Source organism: Lipophrys pholis, assembly GCF_963383615.2.
Source record: "Lipophrys pholis genome assembly, chromosome: 8".
Lineage (NCBI taxonomy): Eukaryota > Metazoa > Chordata > Actinopteri > Blenniiformes > Blenniidae > Lipophrys > Lipophrys pholis.
The window spans coordinates 28,167,666-28,179,661 of NC_137630.1; the positions used below are offsets into that span (position 1 = coordinate 28,167,666).

The window sequence follows — 11,996 nt, forward strand, 5'->3', positions numbered from 1 at the left end:
TACAGACTTTCCTTTGTCCATAGGTGTGAATTGATTTATTACATTTTTGAAAAACATCCCATTTTTAAAATATGAAAGAAATATAAAAGCAATTATACATCTGCTAAATATGGTGGGATTTCCCCAAACCACACCCTTATCTTACGTGTGCTACTCTCACACTGCAATATATATATGACACATCAGTTACCATTTATAGGAGGGGAGAAACAATGCAGTTAATCTTTAAGTTTTACACCTTGAAACATCATTCCATGGCCTGGATTGGACCCTGGAATGGCCAGTTTTAGCCCCCAGGCCATTTGTTGACTACAGGCCTACTTTAAATGTACATTTCACCTTACTGAACCACACTGAGTATCAGTTGTGGCTTGCTCAATGTCCATGACACATGCACTCAGCAACAATCACAGCTTGACTGCATATTTTCTCATTTATTAAAACTAATTAGATTGTAAACAAGCTATTAAATGTTTCACTTGAAGTCTCCCCTCCTAAAGTTGATGGACAATTTGATTCCATGGCTGATAGTAATCGAGCCCATATTCTGGTAAATTAACTGTTTAAAAGCCTCCATTAGGTTGTTTTTAATCGGATGCAAGGATGATTATTTAATCTGATAGGAGATATGATCTGTTGAATGCAACAGCTGATGGCTGCAGAGGCATTTTGCAGAACCACCGCAGAGTGTGGTTATATACCATAAACCTCGATTCTGCGCTTTAGTTTTAGTTTTGCAAGCAGAATATGAGATGTCTTTTCCAAGGAGACAGAGGCACATATAGCCTATTAAACACGAATGATAAAACATTTGAGAGATATCACACAGTAGTAACACTCCATCAATCAAATGTCCAGATGTCAGTTTACATTTGAGTGCCTGCAGACTATTTTCTCCCCCCCGTGTCGACTTGTCTCAGTGATTTCAGATTGTGGCACCATAACGCTGAAGACTGAAGGGATGTCCGGGAGATGTGGATCCCATCTCTTGTGCAATTACTGGAGACTGTTGGTCCAGTTCATGAAAACAGTTCTTGTCTGAGTTGGGGGGGATGAGGCGACATCCACACAGTCAGTGCTTTAACACTGTGCCTGTACCTAGACATTCAGCCACTATCAGTTTGGCGCAATCGCTTGACGATATGTTAAATGGCCTCGGGCAATCTGATCATTGTGCTTAATCGCGTCAGCTCTGGCACTTTAGGACCGGCTGCATTGCTGCTGACCGTCAGTGCTGAAAGGCAGTGCATAGTTTGAGATGGTGGTGCTGAAAGAACAGCTCCCCTGCTGCCTGCTGCAAGTGCGCCCTGTGCAGTCAACGGCCTGTTGTTATTGCGAAGACAGTAATAATAAACTAATGAAAGACCTAATGTATTGAAGTGATTTTTCTCGCCCCTCCCTCGCCTTAATTGCTTCGAGCTAGATATGATATGCAGACAAGATCCCTTTAGAATTAAGGCTTACACGTGCTTCTTTATTATAAGCTCAGTATGGGGCTTATTCATTCCCCCATAATGTAAAATGTATATCCAAACACGCCTAATATGTTTTCCCCCAAGATTATACACCCTCGGTATGTTGTCATTTGCAAGAAAAAATGCATTTAATGAACGCTGAAAGTAATTGAAGGTTTCAAAACATCTTGCCAAAGGACCACGGTTGAAGATTTGCCAACTGGCTCAGACTTGTGCATTCAAATAAATGTTGATTAATGTGTGCTGTCTTTATAAATAAATCAAGTGAAATTAAATGAATAGAATTATTTAAAAGAAAAAAAGAAAAAAGTAAGCGTCTTTAGCTGCAGCAGTGTTGGTACCTCTAGATTTTTATTATTCTTTTAGAAACACATTGGTGGAGTATAGCTACACTATTTCTTATAACGGCATCAAAAACAATGAATTATAGAAATTTTAATTAACTTTATTGAGTATATGTGTAGTGTTGCGGAGCCGTGCGTCATTCCCGGACAGGAGGGGGCAGCAGAGAGCTCGTTCATACACGTGAACGCAACGAGGAAGAGATGACCGGGTGTAAACATGGCGTCTGCCTTGGACGATGATGATATCGGCAGTGATGATTACTATTCCCTGCTTAATGTCAGGAGAGAGGTACAATGCGTGGCCGCGCTTCGAATAAATGTCTGTGCGGATGTGTTTGTCAGTCATCCCATCAACTTTCCTCGCTTGAAATGCAGCGGCCGCCGGTATAATGAGCTGTAACGTTAGCTATGGGGCTAGCCTGTGACCCTCGACATTGGTTCAGGTGCTGTGACTCCTCTGGAAAAAACATGAATGACAGCGCGCAGACCGTGGCTCCGCGGCTCTGCTGACATCAGCTGTCATTCATAAAGCTGGGATTGAGTTGGGTGTGATCATGTCGCAGACCGGGGGTTGATGATAAAATGTGTTTTTTTCCCACTTTCGGTTGGATCGCATGGTCTGTGAGCTGTTGCTAACGTGCTAATGCTAAAAGTAACGTCTGCTTCGTGGTGCAACAGGGAGTTGTTTTTGATTCTAGTTTGTGAAGATTTTAGACTTTTTGATTATTCGCTCAGCAGCAGTAGCGTTGGTCCGTACAAGACCTATTATTACTCAGCAAAAAGTATGCGTGTCATTTGGATATGCAGGGCTAAATATACTGCAGCCTATATTTACTTTTCACTTGCATACAGTCAGATCTTCTGAAGGTACAGTATAAACACACATTGACATATCTTCTCTTATGTTGTAAAGCTGTTGGTCACTTCTTGACAGTGATATAAAATGAGTTGGTTTGACAGTAAACTACCCTGCTGTATTATGAATATTCTATCCTAACTATGATGATTGACAGTGTGTATGAAGGAATTTCAAGAAGACTTAATATGCAAATTCCAGGGACTTTTTTTTTTTTGTACTAGATGTTTAAAGTAACTAAGTCTGACATGATCTACTAGCTGTCTACAATCACAACTTCAATCACAATTTCTCTGAACACTTTTTCTACTTTTACCCCTTATGTCAACATTGTCAAATCCCACAGTTCTGCATGTTATTCGTGTCTTCCTAACATAACGTCTACAATCTGTTGTTAATGCGTAGCTCACTGTCAAACTTTCTCCACCTTCAGTAGATGCAGTATGTTGGAACTGCAAGTCATACAAACAGCCGTGCAAGATCAGTATTAGCCACATGTGCTTCCAGTTAACAAGGAAATAATTTGCTGCTGTGTGGCCATGAGACAAAGTTGGTGCTGAATGTGGGAATTCTGTCAGGAAGAAATGATAGCGAGAGGGTATATTTCTACTTGTGTAAAGAAGTTGTTTTTCCTGCTCTTAGCAACATTTCTGCTCACATAAAGCATGCGTACTCTTGCTACAATATTATATCTTGGCACACTTATCATTATCCACTTTTTACTGATTGACAGAGTATCTTTTCAAAGTGCTGCACTCATGCCAGCAGGAGTCTCTGGGTTGTAATTCAACTCCAGCTCTCCGGTTCTACTAGCTGCTCCTGTTTGTATCTGATAAGGATGCTAAGAAACCCCTCTTGAACCGAGTTCATCCAGTGGTCAGAGGAATCTGAATCCAGTGCATTTTTACTCAGTAATTATTATGTACATTATGTATATTACATTATTTTAATCTTGGCCATGTTTAGTATAAATGTCCCGCATTGCAGTGTTATTTTTATACATAATTAAAAATGCAGTAAAGCAGCATAGTTCCTTGTTCTGCAGCATCAGCAGTCCTGGTCAGGGAGTAGTTGTTTAACGGTGGGGTTATAGTGAATTTCATTCCTGTGCTCCAGGCCACACATGATGAGCTGAAGGCGGCGTACAGGCGACTGTGTATGCTGTACCATCCAGATAAACACCGGGATCCTGAACTTAAGACACAAGCAGAGCAGCTTTTTAACCTTGTGCACGAAGCTTATGAAGGTAAGAAAAAACCCCACGATTTGATCATTCAGAGACATTCTCTTCAGTTTTACATGATAATGATGTCTTAATCTAAATATTCTACCATCTACTTGAATGTATTTTGAAAAAAAGTTTCCCCACTGTAGTATAATATGGAATTTGATGTTTGTTTCTAGTGCTGAGTGATCCACAGGCTCGAGCTATCTATGATATCTATGGCAAGCGAGGACTTGATGTTGATGGATGGGAGGTGAGACTGCGAAAGTCTATAGTGGTCAATTATTGTTCGTCTAGGCCTCCAAATACAGTCAAATATATCTATTTATTCATATATACTATATATGCCCTTTAATATGATTCCTGGAAAATCTTCGTGGCAGCAGCTACATGATTGTCTGGCTTACCTCATACATTTTTAAAAACTCGTGTTGAATTGATTATGAATGTCATATGTGTTGTAAGCCAAATGCAAACATGTGCAAATACCATGCAACTAAAAATGTACATAAGGAAAACAATGGTTTATGTTGGCAAATTCTAACTTTGAGAATGCTTGCAATCAAAAAAAAAAGCCTGATCTCCAGTCATCCATAATTTATCAGTGTTAGTTTTAGCAAAGCGCCGGTGATAGCTTTGAAGTGTTAACAAAGATTTGCAGCCGATGTTTTAACGTCCTTCTGTTAGAATCTATTGTTTTGTTAAAACACCTATAAACATCTGCTTATAAAGAAAGAAAAGAAAGAAACGCCTTCATCTGCAGAATCTGAAGCAGCCAAATCAGTGTTGGTCCACTCAAAACATGTCTTCCTCCTGCAGGTGGTGGAGAGGAGGAGAACCCCTGCTGAGATCCGAGAAGAGTACGAGCGTCTTCAGGTCGAGCGAGAGGAGAGAAGGCTTCAGCAGAGGACGAACCCAAAGGTATGTTGACAGGAAGATAACTGGACTCGTATTAAACCGAGCACAATGTAAGTATCTTGATTCCAATGCAAAGTATTCCCAGTGATTCAATTTTTCCAGGTTTCATGACCGGGTTTGTGCACTGTCATCTCAGTATCGGTCCTCATATAGACAGGAGTTAGCTTTCTCAGATGTTGTCCAATAGACTGATTTCATCACAAATGAAGTCATTAAAAAGTGAAAGTCTGTGGCTACTTTCCGGGTGCACTGCATGAGCAGTGTGTTCATTCTTGATTTGTCTTCAGGGGACAATCAGTGTGGGAATTGACGCCACAGACCTTTTTGACCGATATGAAGAAGACTACGAGGATACGGACGCAGGCGGAGTCCCACATGTGGAAATCAACAAGATGCACATATCGCAGTCCATAGAGGTGAAGAGTTTCTCCAGATATTTGCCTTTTAAGGAATATTTGCTGTGACGGTTCGATTGAAGGGACGCCAAGTCTGTGATCGCTCTCGGGGAGGACGCTTGATTTAATTTGCGTCAAATACTTTTTGCTTCAGGCTCCTCTTACCACAAAAGACACAGCCATTTTGTCTGGCTCCCTGTCAACACACAATGGAAATGGAGGTGGCACCATTAACTTGGCCTTGAGAAGAGTCACCTCAGCGAAGGGGTGGGGTGAGGTATGCTGCGTTCTCACCGGGCACCACATATACACACTCTGCAATGAGACTATAAATGTTTACACTTAATGTTTCTCCCACAAAACAGCTGTCCGTGTTTATAAATGCGCCGACAATTTTCTAATTTTGTTTTTAAGGTGTGAAAGGCTCTCTGTTGTTTGTGTTCATGCAGATAGAAGTTGGAGCTGGAGACACTCATGGACCTCTCTTTGGAATGAAGATATTCCGCAACCTGACGTCACGATGGTACACGTGGAAACACAAAAAAGCCTATAAATCGATACAGCGTGTATTCGCAGTAACACAAACAATACACGGATGTGTTGTTTCGCCCCAGCTTCTTGACTGCTCAGTGTGGGCTGCAGTTCTCTTCTCGGGGCGTGCGTCCCGGGGTGACCACGGTGCTGGCTCGGCATTTAGACAAGAACACTATGGGCTACCTGCAGTGGCGCTGGGGGATCCAGTCCTCCATGAACACCAGCATAGTGAGGGACACCAAGACCAGCCACTTCACCTTCGCAATGCAGGTTATATTCAGCTTTGTTTTATTTATTTATTTAGCCAGGCTGCAATTAAATCAACAAGCTTGTCAGTGGTTGTGCCAAGAATGATTATTTACTTTTTTTTTGTCTCTGCAGCTTGGCATTCCTCACACTTTTATGATGATGAGCTACCAGTACAAGTTCCAGGATGATGATCAGACAAAGATCAAGGGCTCCGTAAAGTATGATGTCAAAGTTTAATATGTGTTATCTAGAGGGTGTTCTCTTGAATTTACATTATAAAACAGTTGTAGATCACATTGACGTGTGCTCAGTGTCAACCTAAACAAAGATTCTTTTCATTTGTGCGGTCGGAAGGCTTTTTGCAGGATCCATCCATCCTCATTTTATCCAACTTAGTGAACACTTTCCCCCTATCCATCACAGCGCAAACACAGAGACAAACCACACACTCACATTCCTGCTACGGACAATTTGTTGTCCCCGATTGTGCTCAAATGTATGGCTTTTGGACTGAGGGAGAAAATCAGAGCACTCAGAGAAAACCAAGTCATACACGGGTAACATGCAAACTGCACAGAAAGGCTGATAATGTGATAAAGTTGAGATATGAGAAGATCAAATTATAGCCATTTTGGAGGCTAAATTACAGCAACTACTGTATTTCTTCCTTCTATATCCGGTTTTCCGAGTTAGATTACCAGACTGCTGACGTCTGTCACACACACACACACACACATCCGAGTCATTTAGAAGCAACGTTTAACCTAAAAAGTATGTCTTCGGATTGTGGGAGAAATCCCGATGCGGACCCAGAGAGCAGGGGTCTGAATGTACTCACCATGGCTCCAATGTGCGGCCCACAAGCTATCTAATTGTGTCAGTATTATCGAGCATATCGAAAAAGTGTGAAAGCATGAATTGTGTAAGTTACTTTTTATTAAACAAGTTTGAAAGAATCAACAATTTGACATATATTATGATAATCATCCATATCAAGGAATTCAATTGTTTCCCATATTATGCCGTTCTTGTTGGGATTGAAAACTACTGGTAGTGAAGCTTTGGCTTTGTGTTTTTTGTTGTTTTTGTTTTTTTTTTACTTCTTCCAGATCAGGTTTCTTTGGGACGGTGGTAGAGTACGGTGCTGAGAGGAAGATCAGTCGACACAGTGTCCTGGGGGCCACCGTCAGCGTGGGAGTGCCCCAAGGTGTTTCCCTGAAGATCAAGTAAGCACGGCTCCTCGCTCCACCGTGCTTCTGGAGGGTTTTCATGACGGAGCTTGTTGCCACGGCGCCCATAGGAATGAAGACGTAACATCATGCCAGCCGATGAAATTAATTTTCTACGCTTGTGTCTGAATCAAGGCCTTGGCTTCGAGCACATACCCACTTTCTGGGATAAGATTTTCAAAGCATGTGTACACAGTTTTTTTTTTGTTGTTGTTTTTTTTCTTAATTTCAGACACATTTAGATGTCTGAAAATAAATATTTCACATGCATTTATCATCTTCAAAACAAACAGCTCAGTGTCATCTCGAGCTGAGAAATGACTGCGTTTTCACTCGGCCATGTTTTCAGCTTTTCGCCACAGATGGCAATATTAAAAAACCAACTCTCTGCCTGCAGACTAAACAGAGCCAGCCAGACGTACTTCTTCCCTATACACCTGACTGACCAACTCCTGCCTAGTGCGGTATTTTACGCCACAGTTGGACCACTGGTTTTCTACCTCGCCATCCAGCAGCTTATTATTCGGCCCTACGTGCGGGCCCAGAAGGAACAGTAAGAAACTCACTCTACGTCGGTTGTTTCATGCAAACGATGTTATGGGAAGAATACCACATGTATTATTATGGCCGGATTTTACGAGCTCATTTTATTCCTCCATTTATCTTTTAACCCAACAGAGACTTGGAGAAGCAAAGGGAGAGCTCGGCCTCTAATATAGCCCGGAAGAAACAGGAGGCCGAATCTGCCGTGAGTATTTTTACAGGCTTAAGTGAATCTGCAGTGCCAGTACTACGCCGGGGTTCAGCGTTCGATTGGAGATGCAGGTTTTGTGTCGAACTATTAAGAAATATTAGTCTCACCAAACAGTTAAATGAAGGGCAGAGATGGGATTAGATCAGATGGAAAGCATTAGAAAAATTCATTAGTATAATCCATATGATGTGAAATCTCACTGTTTGTATCCTCCTCGGTGTGTCTTTCATCTCCAAAGGTCTTGCTCATGCAGGAGTCTGTGCGCAGGATTATCGAAGCTGAGGAGTCCCGAATGGGTAAGAGCAGTAATATTTTAAGGCATGCGCTTATCCTGGGAAAATAATGTTTTTTAAGCAGGTTGTTAAACTACAGTATTTTAATTCCCGTAGACTCAGAGCTGTTTTTCATGCATTTTGGCTGAAATCTATTGATGTCTGAAGTGTAATTTCGCACACACCGTGCTGCTTTTTGCTCCGTGAAACAAAACTTCTCCCCTTCACTACTTTTAAAATCCCACCTCAGACATCAAAACACCCCACAGAAAACACTGCAGTGGTTTTCTGGAGCAGCTGATTGAAATCCAACTGGGTTGCATTGCCTTTCCTTTGTAGTACGAAGGAATTAACTCTGAACACTAGATGCAGTTACGTGGTCACTGTTTTGTCAATCAGATTAACCCGTTTGACATGAAGACTGATCAGTCTGATTTGTTGGATTGTAGGCTCCAAGATCATCATCCGATTCAGTCACTGGCTTAATCCCATATGGCTTTACACTGTAACTGTAAGCTCCGACACTGATAAAGCAATCCGATGTAATGGTTACGTGAACTCTGACTGGATCACAAACAGGACAACCCCAAGTCGCCTAATCATATTTCCAATCTAATCAGATAGGAGTGTTTACATGACCCAGTTTTAATCAGATTACTCGTGGTCCATGATAATAGCGCAGCCGCAGCTATACTCTGGGGGCATCTTGTTGAAATAGTGGTCGCTTATTTAAGCAGGGTTAAAACAGTTAATAGAGAAGTACTGTATATTTCATTGGGTTTTTAATGATCCTCCGGCGTTCTTTTTAACTGGTGATAATTGGAGGCTTTTAGTTTCCGTTTGATGAGCAGAGTAACAAAAAGCTCTCAGCAGACAGTGTAATTTTCACCTGAGGGAGTTTGGCATGTGATAATTGGCGTATGACACCTGTCACCGTAGAAGCTGCTTTGATTTTAGTGGCACCAGAGGTCCCCTTGACTTTGCTCTTACGAAGCAACAGTTAATAAGCGACTGACACACAGCTGCTCTGCTCTATTTTAATGGACGGCACTCTGTGAAATGGTTACTGTATTGTTTATGCAGCTTGTGATTAAAATAAATTATGCTGTCTTTTTGTTGCATACTTGCCGAGTGATTTTTTTTTTTTATATATTTTTTTGGGTGGGGGGGACAAGTGTTGTTAAGTGGTGTCATTAAAAACTCTAGGGCTGCAAGTTGTTGGCAAGCTGGAAAAAAACAATTCAAAAACAGTTTATCTGCCATCTTTGCATTTCTGAAGTCCTAAGCTCCTAAATCAAACCAAACAGGCAGCTTTGTTGACAAATTTGCATCATAAAACACTTTATATTAACATACTGCAATGTCATTGCCGCTTCCTCACTCAGGGCTCATCATCCTCAACGCCTGGTACGGCAAGTTTGTGACCGACAACAGCAGAAGGCACGAGAGGGCAAAGGTCATCGACGTCACCGTGCCTCTTCAGTGTCTGGTGAAAGACTCAAAACTCATCCTCACTGAGGCCACCAAGGTAATTATGTCGAATCTTTATCAGGCAAGCGACCATATTTGATAACTATTGCATTTCTTCTTCAAACTCCAAAACTAATGATTGTGAGTTAGTTGAAGTGTGCCAACGTTTGATCAAATACACTTCTTAATTGTTTTCTAAGCCACTAGAATATGAAAAACATCTATAATAACAAGGTCGTATGATTTAAATGTTCTATTAGTGGCCTATAAAGGCTTTTTACAATGTCCCCTGAACATTGCATTACCTATAGGTTCTTATCTTGCTCATATATAAAACAAACTTAAATACCCTCTGTCTCGACATGATCGCCTGTTTGTAATTCCTCTCTGAGCTCCAGCCCGACACACACTAAGTTGACCGAGAGCACATGTCAGAGACTGTGGTGATGATCGTAACGTTCGACCTCCTGCGAGTTGGTCCAAGTACAGAAAAGAGCCCGAGTGCTGCACACTTAGTTCCCGACGACGAGCAAAAGTCCAGTTTTGACCCAGATGATCCATCGGAGGAGAAATCCTCCCCCTGGCTGGCTGCACCATTGTGTATCCAGACAGAAACACACACATCTGAAGTGTTTTTGTTGGTGTCTGTCGACCACAATGGAATTTTAAACCAAGACGAAACACAATAACAGTAATTTTTTTAAAATCTAAAACAGGCTATAAAATTACTGTAACGTCTCTAATTGCTACCGTGTGTTTTAGTTTGTTTTTTTTCTTGTGTAAACATTTAATAAATAGTAAGAAAAGTTGTGTCCTCAACTTTTGCGGGGTGATGATTCAGCCGGCTGCTGCTGTGTGACTTGATGTTGTCTTTCCAGTCGGGGCTCCCTGGCTTTTACGACCCCTGCGTGGGGGAGGAGAAGAGCCTGAAGGTGCTGTATCAGTTCCGTGGAGTCATGCATCAAGTCCTGTCAGGAGACGCCGAACCGCTCAGGATACCAAAGCAATGTAAGAGGCTTGGACAGCCGTGTGGCTCGCATGTTTCTGTGAGGACGAGGAGGAAGTGGAACAGCTTACTTTAGATCTCAGCTTTTGGAGATGCAGTCAGAGTTTACACATTGCAAAATATTTTCTCCCCACATTTAACAAAGCTCTGACTTCTCTGTTCTTGTCTCCGCTGCACAGCTCACAGGATCGACGCAGACACATAGAAGCTCGCCTGCTGACCAAATTCAAATAAAAGGGACTCGTCTCTCGACTGTTTGACAGAAGATGGATAAACTTCCATTTTAGATACGACATGGATTTCAGTCCTTGTTACTCAGAAAATGTGCATTTACCTTTTTTTTTTTTTTTTCATCTTTGTATTCATCTAAATATGCAGAGTGGAGTCAAAGCATCACAGACTGGATCGATCTGAACCAGGATTTATGGACATGGTTGTGGCCTGCTTAAGATTCTAATGTGACATCAAAATCAATGGCTACCATCACAATTCCCAGGTCTCCTAGCCTCATTGGGACCCATTTATTTTTGGTATGGCTTGTAACATATGACAGAGTCCTATGTACCGACTGTACGGGGAAAAAACTGCAGTGCCTATGTGAAATAAGATGAATGCACCTCTGACTATCTGCCATATTATTAAAAGTTGTCTATCATGTTGCGTAACGATTTGGAAACTTTTGTTTGAACTGTGTTGTAGTTTCTCCTCCCTGAAGTTCGGCAGGCAGATTTACATAGAAATTACATCCACGTCAATGATAATGTTTCACGTTAATGATTGTTTTCTGATTCTTTTAAGCGACTACACATGCAGTGTATCCTACTAAAGCTTGTCATGCGGGATATTTTGGTTAATACTTTCCATGATTTATTTCTAGTTTTGTCTAGAGACCCTACCACATATCTTTTTCATGCAGAAAAGGGGACGAGTAAAACGAATGTAAAGTGAATGCGGTGGATGATACCGTCAACAGAAGAAAGGAATATCGACATATGAACAAAGTGGAATCGGCACAGCAACGACTGATTGCCGCAGGGAAAAACTGGAGATAGAAAATGTCACTAAACAGTAACAAGAAAAAAGTTAGTTGATTAAAATCTAATTTAAAAAAAAAAAGAAAAGTAAAGCCCAGGGCTGCTCAGCGGATGAATGATTAATAATGAGTACTCTTGCTTCATATAGAGAATTTCCTCAGGTCAAGTCCAGGTTGTGCCTGTGGAGTTTGCATATTTTGCTCATCTACTCGAGCTACTCCAGACTAATAGTTAA

The 11,996-nt window shown here is 41.4% G+C and overlaps 1 protein-coding gene across 1 annotated transcript; it reads left to right on the forward strand.

The window, feature by feature from the left end:
• The first annotated feature begins 1,994 nt into the window (after positions 1-1,994).
• dnajc11a (DnaJ (Hsp40) homolog, subfamily C, member 11a) lies at positions 1,995-11,579 on the forward strand. Its single transcript, XM_080469291.1, has 16 exons — positions 1,995-2,108; positions 3,792-3,921; positions 4,080-4,153; positions 4,720-4,821; positions 5,106-5,234; positions 5,368-5,490; positions 5,663-5,736; positions 5,828-6,017; positions 6,129-6,214; positions 7,106-7,222; positions 7,623-7,778; positions 7,904-7,973; positions 8,218-8,275; positions 9,637-9,779; positions 10,600-10,729; positions 10,907-11,579. The coding sequence occupies exons 1-16, from the start codon at positions 2,037-2,039 to the stop codon at positions 10,930-10,932; spliced, it is 1,680 nt and encodes a 559-aa protein (XP_080325417.1). The 5' UTR covers positions 1,995-2,036; the 3' UTR covers positions 10,933-11,579.
• Positions 11,580-11,996: the final 417 nt, after the last annotated feature.

Coding starts and splice junctions, on each gene's coding strand:
- dnajc11a (XM_080469291.1), top strand. CDS start 2,037: ATGGCGTCTGCCTTGGACGATGATGATATCGGCAGTGATGATTACTAT. Junction 2,109..3,791: donor TGCTTAATGTCAGGAGAGAG/GTACAATGCGTG, acceptor CCTGTGCTCCAG/GCCACACATGATGAGCTGAA. Junction 5,737..5,827: donor CGCAACCTGACGTCACGATG/GTACACGTGGAA, acceptor GTTTCGCCCCAG/CTTCTTGACTGCTCAGTGTG.